The sequence below is a fragment of the Rhinopithecus roxellana genome, chromosome 13 (genome assembly GCF_007565055.1).
Source record: "Rhinopithecus roxellana isolate Shanxi Qingling chromosome 13, ASM756505v1, whole genome shotgun sequence".
NCBI classification, from domain to species: Eukaryota; Metazoa; Chordata; class Mammalia; order Primates; family Cercopithecidae; genus Rhinopithecus; species Rhinopithecus roxellana.
Genome location: NC_044561.1, coordinates 107,069,676 through 107,084,053, shown reverse-complemented (window position 1 = coordinate 107,084,053; position 14,378 = coordinate 107,069,676). Strand labels below are relative to the sequence as shown.

Below are 14,378 nucleotides of genomic sequence, written 5' to 3'. Positions count from 1 at the left end.
TCCCCACTAAAAATTTTAAGCTACACCCGGGTAAAAGTGAAGGCGTCTCAAACCCAATAGAGATGTCTGCACATTCTGCAGCAAAATTTTTGTTGTGGTGGTCTCAATCTTTATTTGTTCTCTAAACACCATTTCCATCAGCCAACCTATACGACCTTTTGCAAGGTGTTATGAATTGAGCCCCCACTGTTATATCCACAAAAAAGAAACAATCAGACCCCTTAGTTGAATTTGATCGCTACATTGAAGATAGTGTGGTTTCACAGGAATAATACCTTATAACATTGATAGCCCTATGATCAAGTCTTAAAAACATCTAAGGAATGGGTGATTACATGAAAATTATTGCATCAGGAATTTGTGGAAAGCATTTTGAGTAAATACAGTGCTGTTAGATTAAGTGGATTTTAACATTTAATGAAATTGCCAGATAATTTTTGTGCCAATATTTAATGTTTTATCCAAACTAGAGAGAGATGAATAATGGTAATACAAACATTTTAGTTCTTCAGAAATAGGGGAAGGGTTAAGCTAGTTTTGTGTATTTTCTATGCAACTTATTCTAAAATATGTTACTTTTTTTTTTTTTAAGCACCCCAGATACTCGTCCAGCTGGTCTGGAAGAGGCTGATCAGCCACCATTGCCTGGAGAACAAGGAATTAACTTGGATAACTCAGGCCCTAAACTGCCAGAATTTTCAAACCGGCCACCAGGTGATAAAATGTTAGCTAGATTATACACTTATCACATGTGCATGTGGCATCACAAGGCTTCATTGTCTTCGAGGAAACAATAGTATTTTATTTTTTTCTGCTAACTAGTCTACTTCAGTGATTTAATGTGTCTCGCCTTGGTATTAAGTAAAAATTTCAAATATAACTTTTGAAGGCACATACACACATTCTATTCAAATTTGTTATTTTAAGTCCTCATAAAATCGGACTGAAATGTGGTTGGGCACGATGGCTCATCCACCTGTAATCCCAGTACTTTGGGAGGCCAAGGTGAGCAGATTGCTTGAGCCCAAGTGTTCAAGACCAGCCTGGGCAACATGGTGAAACTTTGTCTCTACAAAAAATTTTTTTAAATTAGCCGGGTATGGTGACACACACCTATAGTCCCAACTACTCAGGAGGCTGAGGTGGGAGCATTACCTGAGCCCAGGAAATCGAAGTTGCAGTGAGCCATGATCGTGCCACTGCACTCCAGCCTGGGCTACAGGGGTGAGACCCTGTCTCAAAAACAAAAAACCCTGAAATGTGAAGTGCCTCTTTATTCTTGTCAATGTCAAGGTTCTAGTTGGCATCAGAACAGGATAAGATTAAATGGAGAGATGATTTCACTCTAATCCTGCTTACCTGCCTTTCCTGCAGCATTTCTTCCTGGGGCTTTTTCAAAGCAGGGAACTACCAGGGTTTAAAACAAGATGATCTTTTTTATAGCAGTTTCATTATTGAGTCTTTAAAATATAAAAAAGATATAAAGAAATAAAAGACACACCCATTTTTCTGCCACGTAGGTTAATAATTTATAATAAATAGGACCAATATTGGAAGCCCCCTTTGTTGTACCCTCTCTGATTATAAAATAATGCTATCCTTTAAATGTTGAAAAATTATGTCAAAGATGGAAAAGCTCCTAAAACTAATTCATTCAAACATAGATATTATAGAACCAAGGCCAGCTGCCACAATATCTCTAAATCTGGTTATCTTGGCCTGAGCAATGACTTGTAACTTTATTCCCCTATGACACGGTTGAAGATGCACAATCCTTCACACTTAGGCTACTCTCCCCTGTGTGTACAGAGGGTATGTTTTGTTTCTTCCTCACTAGTTATTTCAGCTCCTTTTTGGCATGAAAATGAGAGTGACATTATTTTAGGAATAAACTTTAATCTACCCCTGATTTATGTATTTTAAAAGTGAATCCAAACAAAAAGCTAAATCCATCATTATATCAATATTTTGTGTTATTTATTACAAATTGTTTGGGCATATCACACTTCCCATGAGTGAGATGCAGCAGCATAGCTGAGACTGGGTGGTCATCAGTCTTTGGGGAGTATGTCCAGAAGGCATTGAGAGCAGGAACATGCCTTCTTGCCTCAGATACATCTGAACTCTTCTATATTATATGAATCCCAGGGTCTTTGTATACATTTATTGCCTTCTTTCTGCAAACTGGGGACCTGCAGGCTGAATTTGGCCTATAATGGGTTTGAGTTGCTATGCAGTGTCTTAAACAAAAGTCTGAATTTAAATGCCTTTAAACAGGGCATCTGCTCTGCAGTTTGGCACTGTTGACAGGACTCTTGCTATCTTATACCAGTCCACTTCTATTCTCTACTACCTGCCTGACCCCTAAAGGCATAGGAGTTTGCATTCCCTGAGTAATAAATTTGGTTTGTGATTGTGTTATGGGCACTGTGTGTGTCCTGGCTTTCCCTCTTAACCATTCTGTCACATCAACCCCAATCTGTCTTATCATTAGTGCCTTTTGGACTGCTGCCTCCAGCTTCTAGACTCTGTAGCAGCCGTGCCCTTAACTGTTACCTTTAAGGGGCTGCTGTATTGTCTATGCTGTCCTCTTTGGTATTTACTGTCTGGTGGGCTGATTTTAAAGATAAAAGGCATCCATGTCATAGCCCTGACATCAACAGGCTTTTGCAGAAATTACGATTTTCTTAATGTGGGAACCCAGACTGAATGTGAAAAATAGGAACCAGCTATATTTGACTATATAGTCTAAAGGACAATTGAACCATAGAAATGCCATATGTTATTGGCTTTATAAAGGTCAAGAAGTTACTTGGGCCTAAAATAAAACAGGATTTTTTAAAAAATCTTCAAAACTGGATTCTACACATTGTATTCGTTGATACCATGGAAATCTTTGGCCAGAAGACATTAATTAGCTATTGAGTACTGAGTCTGACCCACAAAATTTGGTAGCTGCTCTATGAAAATGTTGAGTCAGCATTTCTTTTGACTGCCAGAGCCAATTACTCTTATTCCTACACCTTCTTAAAACCTCCCCAATGTACTCTTCATGCAACAATGGAATAAATCTAGTTTGTGGAACTGGAATTGTATCCCATATATGCACAGCTGTATGCCCACATTTTCCCACAGAACCACCGTTATTCTTGGTTTGCGTATTTTTTTTTTTTTTTTTTTTTTTTTTTTTGAGACGGAATTTTGCTTTTGTTGCCCAGGCTGGAGTGCAATGGCGCGATCTTGGCTCACCACAACCTCTGCCTCCCGGGTTCAAGTGATTGTCCTGCCTCAGCCTCCCGAGTAGCTGGGATTACAGGCATGCGCTACTATGCCCAGCTAATTTTGTATTTTTCTTAGAGACGGGGTTTCACCATGTTGGTCAGGCTGGTCTCGAACCCCTGACCTCAGGTGATCTGCCCGCCTCGGCCTCCCAAAGTGCTGGGATTACAGGCATGAGCCACCGCACCTGACCAGTTTGTGATCTTTTTATCTTTTCTGATTGTAAGGTTTTGGTTCTAAAATGCCAAGTAAAATCTTCACAAAAAAGAGAATAATTTGAGATGTTGCCCTCTGCATATCCAGAAGATATTGTCCTTCAGGGTTCTTTTCCCAAAATTATTTTTTATTCCCGAGGGCTATGCTTCCGCCTTACTTATTCTCCAACTGTGGATTCATGGAAAATATTCTCCAAGTAGAGATTTGCATGTAAGAAAGTTAAGTGCAAATTAATATCCATAAAAACTTCAGTGCCCTAATTTTATTTTCAATGTGTATATCAGCTTCCATTAACTCCTACTGTTTATTAAACTGATTTACATCTGAGGGGCAATTTTAATTCAGTTGGTTTCCCCCAAAGGATTAATCCTGAAGGAAGCGGCATAGTGTATGGAGCCAATGAATTGGAATAATTTTAAATTCCTCTTTCTTAAGGAACTGAATCCTAGAATTTTATATTTTACTTCTGTTGAAAGAATAAAAAGGCTGTCTTCAATGCTGTTATTTTCAACAAAACCACATCTTTAAAAAAATTATTCCCATACTAACAGAAGAAGTGAATCCTAAATGCTTTACTTCATTCACAAGTACATTGAAATATTGATTATGACTACATGAGATCTGAATCTTGGGTAGACAGGCACTTGCTGTTGATGGAGTTTTTCTCATTTCATCTGAATGTTTGGCTGGTATAGACACAGCCATTTTCAGTGCATAGCACAGAAAATCAGGCTCTTAGTACAGTCATGGCTCATTCAGACCCTACACACCAAGGAGCTCCAGGTTTTTTGATGCTTTGCTTTTTGCTTCCTTAAGCACTGTGCCCCTTTTGCTTATGTCAAGTAATGAGGGGCTGCCCCCTGCCCCAGGAGTGGGCATGCCTGAGCTGTTTGTGCATAGTCTGTGCCACCTAGATGAGTATTGCTTGGCTATACTCTAAAGGTAGCAACATTTTCTTGCTGAAAAATCTAACTTCCGTGATTTGGGGGGCTTGTTTTAGGTTATCCTTCTCAACCAGTTGAACAGAGGCCACTTCAGCAGATGCCTCCTCAACTCATGCAGCATGTGGCACCCCCACCACAGCCACCACAGCAGCAGCCACAGCCACAACTGCCTCAGCAGCAGCAGCCACCACCTCCCAGTCAGCCACAGTCTCAGCAACAGCAACAGCAGCAACAAATGATGATGATGCTCATGATGCAGCAGGATCCCAAATCAGTTAGGCTTCCAGTCTCTCAAAGTGTCCATCCTCCAAGGGGCCCCCTGAACCCCGACTCCCAGAGAATGCCCATGCAGCAGAGTGGCAGTGTGCCTGTCATGGTCAGTCTGCAAGGACCTGCCTCTGTGCCACCATCACCTGATAAACAAAGAATGCCAATGCCTGTGAATACTCCTTTGGGAAGCAATTCAAGGAAAATGGTCTATCAGGAGAGCCCGCAGAATCCTTCGAGCTCGCCACTGGCAGAGATGGCCTCGCTCCCTGAAGCAAGTGGCAGTGAAGCACCATCTGTCCCAGGAGGCCCAAGCAACATGCCTTCACATGTAGTACTTCCCCAGAATCAGTTAATGATGACAGGGCCAAAACCTGGACCATCGCCCCTTTCAGCAACTCAAGGTGCAACTCCCCAGCAACCCCCTGTAAATTCCCTGCCCAGCTCTCATGGTCACCACTTTCCAAATGTGGCTGCGCCAACCCAGACATCTAGGCCCAAAACACCAAACAGAGCCAGCCCCAGACCCTATTATCCTCAGACACCCAACAACCGCCCTCCCAGCACAGAACCTTCAGAAATCAGTCTGTCACCAGAAAGACTCAACGCTTCCATAGCAGGACTCTTCCCTCCACAGATTAATATTCCTTTACCTCCTAGGCCAAATTTAAACAGGGGCTTTGATCAACAAGGCCTAAATCCAACAACTTTGAAGGCCATCGGGCAAGCACCTTCAAATCTTACCATGAATCCTTCCAATTTTGCTACCCCACAAACTCACAAATTAGATTCTGTGGTAGTGAATTCTGGAAAGCAGTCTAATTCTGGAGCAACAAAACGGGCAAGTCCAAGCAACAGTCGCAGGTCTAGTCCTGGGGCCAGTAGGAAAACAACTCCAAGCCCGGGGAGGCAAAATTCAAAAGCCCCTAAACTTACTCTGGCCTCTCAGACAAATGCAGCTCTGTTGCAGAATGTGGAGTTGCCGAGAAATGTATTGGTCAGTCCCGCTCCTCTGGCCAATCCCCCTGTACCTGGGAGCTTTCCTAACAACAGTGGGCTGAATCCTCAGAATCCTACTGTGTCTGTGGCTGCAGTTGGGGGTGTTGTTGAGGATAACAAGGAGAGCTTGAATGTGCCTCAGGACAGTGATTGCCAGAATTCCCAGGGTAGGAAGGAACAGGTAAATATTGAACTAAAAGCAGTCCCTGCCCAGGAAGTTAAAATGGTTGTCCCTGAAGATCAATCCAAAAAGGATGGGCAGCCTTCGGATCCTAACAAACTTCCCAATGTCGAAGAGAGCAAAAATTTGGTGTCTCCTGCTATGAGGGAAGCACCAACATCGTTAAGTCAACTTCTTGACAACTCTGGAGCTCCCAATGTGACGATTAAACCCCCTGGGCTTACAGATCTGGAAGTAACACCTCCAGTAGTTTCTGGGGAGGACCTCAAAAAAGCATCTGTCATTCCCACACTGCAGGATCCGTCTTCTTCTAAAGAATCCTCTAATTCCCTAAACTTACCTCACAGTAATGAGCCGTGTTCAACCCTTGGGCATCCCGAATTGAGTGAGGTCAGTTCTAACGTTGCACCAAGCATCCCTCCAGTAATGTCAAGACCTGTTAGCTCTTCCTCCATTTCCACTCCTTTGCCCCCAAATCAAATAACTGTATTTGTCACTTCCAATCCCATCACAACTTCAGCTAACACATCAGCAGCTTTGCCAACTCACTTGCAGTCTGCATTGATGTCAACAGTTGTCACAATGCCCAATGTGGGTAGCAAGGTTATGGTTTCTGAGGGACAGTCAGCTGCTCAGTCTAATGCCCGGCCTCAGTTCATTACACCTGTCTTTATCAATTCATCCTCAATAATTCAGGTTATGAAAGGATCACAGCCAAGCACAATTCCTGCAGCCCCACTGACAACCAACTCTGGCCTGATGCCGCCCTCTGTTGCAGTTGTTGGCCCTTTACACATACCTCAGAACATAAAGTTTTCTTCTGCTCCTGTACCGCCTAATGCTCCCTCCAGTAGTCCTGCTCCAAACATCCAGACAGGTCGACCTCTGGTCCTTAGCTCACGAGCCACCCCTGTTCAGCTTCCTTCCCCTCCTTGTACGTCTTCTCCAGTTGTCCCTCCTCATCCCCCTGTTCAGCAAGTGAAAGAATTGAATCCAGATGAGGCTAGCCCTCAGGTGAACACCTCAGCAGATCAGAACACACTTCCCTCTTCACAGTCAACCACAATGGTTTCTCCCCTTTTGACCAATAGTCCAGGGTCCTCTGTCAACCGGCGAAGCCCAGTCTCGTCTAGTAAGGGCAAAGGAAAAGTGGACAAAATTGGCCAAATTTTGTTGACCAAGGCGTGTAAGAAAGTTACAGGCTCTCTTGAGAAAGGGGAAGAACAATATGGTGCAGATGGAGAGACTGAAGGCCAAGGGCTAGACACCACAGCTCCGGGGCTCGTGGGAACAGAGCAGTTACCCACAGAGCTGGACAGTAAAACCCCAACGCCCCCAGCACCCACTCTGCTAAAAATGACCTCTAGCCCCGTGGGCCCGGGCACTGCCTCAGCAGGACCCAGCTTACCTGGCGGTGCTCTCCCCACCAGTGTACGCTCAATAGTAACCACTCTGGTACCCTCCGAGCTCATCTCCGCCGTACCGACCACAAAAAGCAATCATGGTGGCATAGCATCTGAGCCACTTGCGGGTGGCCTAGTGGAGGAGAAGGTGGGATCCCATCCAGAACTTCTACCCAGCATAGGTATGTACTTGGGGCTTCATCATCTCTTTGTGTCAGTTTTTTGATGACCTAATCCCACAAGAGAAAGCATGACTCGTTTTTTACTTGAAGGAGAATGGGCTAAATGGAAGTAGTTTTATTTATTGAAAGTACGTTGGAAAATATGCTTTTAAATCCCATGTTAAGTTTGCATTCATTAAAGAGAGCTAAGGGCCGGGTGCGGTGGCTCACGCCTGTAATCCCAACACTTTGGGAGGCCGAGGCAGGTAGATCACTTGAGGTCAGGAGTTCGAGACCAGCCTGGCCAACATGGTGAAACTCCACCTCTACTAAAATTACAAAAATTAGCCAGGCATGATGGCACACTCCTGTACTCCCAGCTACTCAGGAGACTGAAGCAGGAGAATCGCTTGAACCTGAGAGCAGAGGTTGCAGTGAGCCGAGATCACGCCACTGTACTCCAGCCTGGGCAACAGAGCGAGACTGTCTCAAAAAAAACAAAGAGCTCCTGAAATAATGACACCTTTCATTTATATAAAAGTTTTTCAATGTACAAGGAAGCATTTTTACATATGTTGTCTTGCATCATCTTTATACCAACCATATCAGATATTCTTAACCCCATTGTATGGGTGAGAAGATTGAAGCTCAAAGAAGTTCAGTGTTTGTTCAGAGTCTATACTGTGAACCTCCCATTTAACACTGTGCGTTACATGTGAACAGCAGCTTCTGCAGATTCTCTTTACCAGGGTGAAGATTTGCTCATGACTTTCAGAACAATGGGTCCTCATAGCCTCATTCTCATTGTACTCTATCTCAGGAACCATTGTTTTTTTGTCTCGGCTACTCTAGAGGAGAGCTGAAAGAAAACTGGGTTTCATGATAGTGGACACGGCAGAAACAAAGTGGTCAAGAGCCTGTAGGCTTGGGTTGGTATTATAACACCAGCATTTACCAGCTCTGTGGGCTTGGGCAAGTTACTTGACCACTCCAGACTTTGGTTTCCTCCTTTGTAATATGGAACAATAATAGTTGTAGGAATTCAATAAGGTAGTACATATTCTTAGCACAGAACCTAGCATATAATTATTCAGTAAGTGGTAAAAATTGTTATTCCCAGTTTCTTTTTGATGTAATCTCTTTGTTGATTGGTGCATTCCATTTGTGTATATCTAGTTCAGGGTATTTCCTATGTACTGTTAAAATGGGCTAATGATGGAAGCATAGGTGTCCTTACAACCGCCCCTCCTTCCCTTCTTCCCTTACCCCACATGTTCCTCCTCCTGTGAGGCTTAAGTGAAGAAGCTCTATTTCCTCAGAGTGGAGTCAGTCACACACTGCTAGAGCTGAGAAAGACCTTTGCGATATCCTAGGCCAGCTAATTAAGTGCCTATCTTATTTATGCAGCTAAAATGCTTCGAGTGCCTACCACTGAGTGGTAAGCACCCAGGAGGAGAGGCAGAAAGAACACAAGCTTCAGGGTAAGATCAGAGTTCAAATTCTAGCCCACTGGTTACCAGTTACAGGTGATACGTTCCTTAACCTCTCCTAAGCCATGTACTTCACTTGTAAAATGGAGATTGTACATTCTACCTCCCAGAATTTAGGATTCTGAGAGAGGACTCAATGAGAAAATTTGTCAAGTGGCCAACACACTGCCTCACACCGAGCTCTGGAAAGGTTAATTCCCCTTCTCTCTGCCTCTTCACCTCAGTGTTAGAGATATGGGGGCAGGATAAAGGCCTTCAAGGAGTTTGCTGCTCTTACAGGAGACAGTCTTCACAAGACTGGGTGCTTATTCTATCTTGTTCTAGTTCTGTTGGTGTAGATGAACCCTAATAATTAAAAGGGAACCTGGTGTAAATTAAGTATATCCTTCACTATTAAATATTTCCATTTCTCCTTTCAGGAGACTTTTCCCTCTGGTATCAAGAGAAAAATGATGAAGTAATTAGAAATTATTTTTATCTGGATCATATATTATACTAGAGAAATAATGTGGGTCTTGAGGAGATGAACCACATTTGGAAAAAGTTCTCTATTTTAGTCAAGAACGCTCACTTTGCTTATAAGTGATTATTTGTATTCTTTTTCAAGGGTCTTCTGTGCTTTTACTTTGAAAATGTGAGAAATTGGCCAGGCGCAGTGGCTCATGCCTATAATCTCAGCATGTTGAGAGGCCGAGGCAGGTGGATCACTTGAGCCCAGGAGTTTGAGACCATCCCGGACAACAAGGCAAAACCCTATCTCTACAAAAATATGTATATATAAATTAGCCGGGCATGGTGGCATGCACCTGTGGTCCCAGCTACTCAGAAGGCTGAGGCGGGAGCATTGCTTGAACCCATGAGGCGGAGGTTGTGGTGAGCCGAGATCCTGCCATTGCGCTACAGCCTGAGTGACAGAGCAAGTCTCTGTCTCAGAAGAAAAAGAAAAGGAAATTTGAGAAATGAACACTAAAGTTAAAAGTAGAAGTTAAGATATAGTTTTAAGGTTTATCAGATAAGCATCCAAAATAAATTCTTATACACAAATGCCTAATTTACTGCTTTAATAAGCAGGGAGGGAAATATACAAAATTCACAGTTGCCACAAGAGAGTAAAACGTATTGTTGCAGAGTTTATCTAGGATTTTAGACTGAGGTGTCAAGATGTGACTGTGGCATATCCACGCCATAATCTTTATCTTCCAGGATGGTTCCCTTCTAGAGTGCATTATGTATTTTATTCCATTCCTCAAGGGCCTAAGTTCTCTGTGTCCTTTGAAGCCTGATTCTCCCTTTAATGTGCCTTCAGATTTCTCAACCTAGAATTGCTAACCCTTGCTTTGGACTTTTGTAGTATTTTATACTTTGTGACTCCTTCGTATGACATCAGAGTGCACTCAAGTGCACCACATGTATGTATCTTATCTTTAATACTAGACTGAGTTCCTGATGTGCAAGAGGATGTAGTTTGGTCTCTCAGGGTACCTGGCACAGTGTCTTGCCCCTAGTAAGTTCTTTGCAACTATTTGTTAGATAAGTAAATAACATATGAAATTTATTTATTTATTATGTATGAGTTGAATGCCTGCTTTATGCCCATCACTTTTGCTGAGTGCTGTAGAAAAGTACAAAACTATGTGACCATTTCCACTCTCATGGAGTATAGTCTTTAGGGAGTAAGACTAGATTTTTTAAATGCTGAGGGGAATGGTATAATTGTACCTCTATGGTTTGGGTTGCCTACTAAGGTATGCTTTGGGACTTTTTCGAGTAGTGTTCAGAACCTGACACCAAGAAGCAGAAAATATGAGTGCTGTGTTCTTATAGCCATCTCCTTCCCTTATTATTATACATACCAAAAGGAAAAGCTTATACCCCTAAATGGTAGTCATTGGTACTGGGTGTTACGGTAATTAATTTTTTTAGTAAGTTTTAAAATGTACTTGTAATTTCGAGGCCAATTTTGAGTACTGCCCTCTAAGAGTATATTGTTTCAGCAGTTACTTAGCCATTGATTAGGTTAATGCTTCTTTTTGTTTAGAAAAGAAAGTAAAAGGTCTGTAATTTTTTTTTTCCTTGCCTTAGCCCCGTCGCAGAATTTAGTCTCAAAGGAAACTTCAACCACAGCACTGCAGACCTCTGTTGCCAGACCAGGTAAGGTGTACTTTGGAAAAACTTCTTTGAGTGGGATGGGTTACATGTGAAGGAACTACTGCTGTCCTCAACGTCATGTGTTCTTACGCCAGGAAGTAGCTGGAACTATTTTATCTGTTTGCTTCAGAGCAGACTTTGGTTGAGCAGCAGAGCTTGTGCAGTTCTACTTGAGATTATTTTCCCCCTGACCAGCTTGCTCTCTTATGCATTCATAGTGTCAGCTAGGGAACTCAAGAAGGGCATCTCCATGCCCATTGTCTGCCACCCAGCCATGGGTTTCTGTTGCAGAGTTTTCCCTGTTCTATGACCCTGGCACCTATGGTTGGCAGCTGAATAACTGGCATATGGTGACTTACGGGGCTGGCAAGCATTAATGCACTTTGTAATTTTATTATCATGACAGTAGTGGAGTCTTGTTCATAGAGTCTCTGCCACAATGTGGTAGCCATTCCTCCAGGGAGGCAGAGTCATTTCAGTCATCTCTGGGTGGCATTAAGTTTCTCCCTGTGACCGATATATTGTAAATAGCACAAGGGATGATAGTTCTGGAAGTAGGAGCCCATGGTAGTCTGACAAATAACTGCCGTGGGATCAGGGTCAGCTCAGAATACATGAGGATGATGGCGGTAACAGCCCTTGGTTTGCCTTTACACACTGGAGGCAGATAAATATCAGATGTGGTACAGTTTAGTCTCGCTTGATTCTTTGTCACTGTAGATCATTGAGGAGTTAAAAAAAAAAAAAAATCTGACTCGTTCCCACAGAGGTAAGAATCTTATTGAAACTACAATTCACATACTTGACAAAGTTAGTAAGAAAAAAAATAGTAGCCATGCTTAATTTTGTGAATCTGAGCCAATACAAGTAAGGTATAGTTTGTGATTATTTTAAAACCTACTTCAGAGTGCTACATCCTATGTGATGGACAGGACTTTCTGCTGCACACTCTGAATAAAATCAGGCCTCTGAAAATAGTGTGCGAGCAAAAAACATTTCAGTCACCCAGAGTCTTTTTTTTTTTTTTGAGACAGAGTCTCACTTTGTCACCTAGGCTGGAGTGCAGTGGTGCGATCTCTGCTCACTGCAAGCTCTGCCTCCTGGGTTCACACCATTCTCCTGCCTCAGCCTCCCGAGTAGCTGGGACTACAGGTGCCCACCACCACGCCTGGTTAATTTGGTGTATATTTAGTAGAGACGGGGTTTCATCATGTTAGCCAGGATGGTCTCGATCTCCTGACCTCGTGATCCACCCGCCTTAGCCTCCCAAAGTGCTGGGATTACAGGTGTGAGCTACAGCACCCGGCCCAGCCACCCAGATGCTTTCTTTGTTGCCAATTGCCCACATGATACCTGACATCATGTTGATATTTGAGAAGGGTAGGAATGGAGCACATTATTTAAAGGAGGGGTCATACAGCAAAACTCATTTTTGGTAAGGAAAGGAGTAACTATAGAGAGAAAGGGAATTCCATTTCCTGCCCCAACCCTACTCTAGAAAATAGGATTTACCGTATCATTTTTCCCCCTTCTCACAGTAATTGGCTGAAGAATCCTGTTCCATTTTGAAGTTTGGTATAAATGAATCTCCTTATCCTTAATATCCCTCAGAGCCACTGATTACCTTCATCAAACCTTCTTGATCTCTACTTATGAATCAGCAGTGATAGTGTTAAGATTCTCAAAAACATCAAACTTTCTTGTTTTAAAAGAGGAAACTAGGCCAGGCGTGGTGGCTCACACTTGTAATCCCAACACTTTGGGAGGCCGAGGCGGTCAGATCACCTGAGGTTGGGAGTTCGAGATCACCCTGACCAACACGGAGAAACCCCGTCTCTACTAAAAATACAGAATTAGCTGGGTGTGGTGGCACATGCCTGTAATCCCAGCTACTCTGGAGGCTGAGGCAGAAGAATCGTTTGAACCTGGGACGCAGAGGTTGCGGTGAGCCAGAGATTGAACCACTGAACTCTAGCCTGGGCAGTAAGAGCAAAACTCTGTCTCAAAAAAAATTTTTGAGCAAACTAGGCTGGGTGTGATGACTCATGCCTGTAACCCCAGTGCTTTAGGAGGCTGAGACAGGGGGATTGATTGAGCCCCAGGGGTTCAAGATCACCCTGGGCAACATAGCAAAACGCCATCTCTACAAAAAATTTTTAAAAATTAGTTGGGCTTGGCGTACATGCTGCTTGGGAGGCCGAGGTAGGAGGATCATCTGACCCCAAGGAGTCCAGTTGAGGCTGCAGTGAGCTGTGATCCCACTGCACTCTAGCCTGGGAGACAGAGTGAGACCGTCCCCCAAAAAATAAAAATAGGCCAGGTGCGGTGGCTCATGCCTGTAATCTCAGCACTTCAGGAGGCCGAGGCGGGCGGATCACTTGAGGCCAGGAGTTCAAGACAAGCCTGGCCAACATGTCTAAACCCTGTTTCTACTAAAAATACAAAAATTAGCTGGGCATGGTAGTGTGTGCCTGTAGTCCCAGCTACTTGGGAGGCTGAGGCAGGAGAATCGCTTGAACCCTGGAGGTGGGGGTTGCAGTGAGCACCACTGTACCCCAGCCTGGGGGACAGAGTGAGACCCTGTCTCAAAAAAATAAAATAACAATGAGTATGAGCACCTCTTTTGACTTGAGTCGTTTTCACTTTTGAGCACACATTACCTGAGTTTATATCTTCCAGCCAGGCCTGGTATCTATTTCTTGTGGATGGGTTTTCAGGCTTTGTGGGTACAAATACAGGAGGCTAAACAGCAATGAGAAGCAAAGATTCCCTTCCTTTTTTTTTTTTTTTTTTTTTTTTTTGAGACGAAGTCTTGCTCTGTCACCAGACTGGAGTGCAGTGGCGCAATCTTGGCTCACTGCAATCTCCGCCTCCTGGGTTCAAGCAATTCCTTTGCCTCAGCCTCCCATCAAAGATTCCCTTCTACTAGCACCTTGCATTAAAGGCAGAGTAGTCCAACCTCCTTACATGGAAGGCTGCATCAACCTGATCTTCATAGCAATAATAATAGCTAATAACATTGAGTTATGACTAAGTGTCAGGTGCCATACTAAAATTTCTACATGCATTATTTTATCTTCTTAACTTTGAAGTGGGTAATGTGGTTATTCCCATTCTTTAGATAAGGCATTGAGCACAGAGATGTCAGGTAATTTACCCAAAGTTACATGGCTAATAAGCATTGAAGTCAAAATTTTGAGCCAGACACTCTAACTTCACTGCCCTTAAGGTTACCATGTAATTAGTAGAGTAGGTTAGACATATACACTGAGTAATGAGGTGCTGAATTC

At 43.2% G+C, this 14,378-nt stretch overlaps 1 protein-coding gene across 8 annotated transcripts in view; it reads left to right on the top strand.

Annotated features, from left to right (window-relative positions):
* NCOA6 (nuclear receptor coactivator 6) overlaps nucleotides 1-14,378 on the top strand; it is a 121,561-nt gene that overhangs the window by 86,139 nt on the left and 21,044 nt on the right. For 5 of the 8 annotated variants that reach the window (XM_030914161.1, XM_030914160.1, XM_030914159.1 and 2 more), the window contains 3 exons: nucleotides 593-714; nucleotides 4,496-7,471; nucleotides 11,023-11,091. In XM_030914161.1, coding sequence (XP_030770021.1) covers nucleotides 593-714; nucleotides 4,496-7,471; nucleotides 11,023-11,091 — 3,167 coding nt within the window. The other 3 variants (XR_004052563.1, XR_004052564.1, XM_030914163.1) reach the window with 2 other exon arrangements.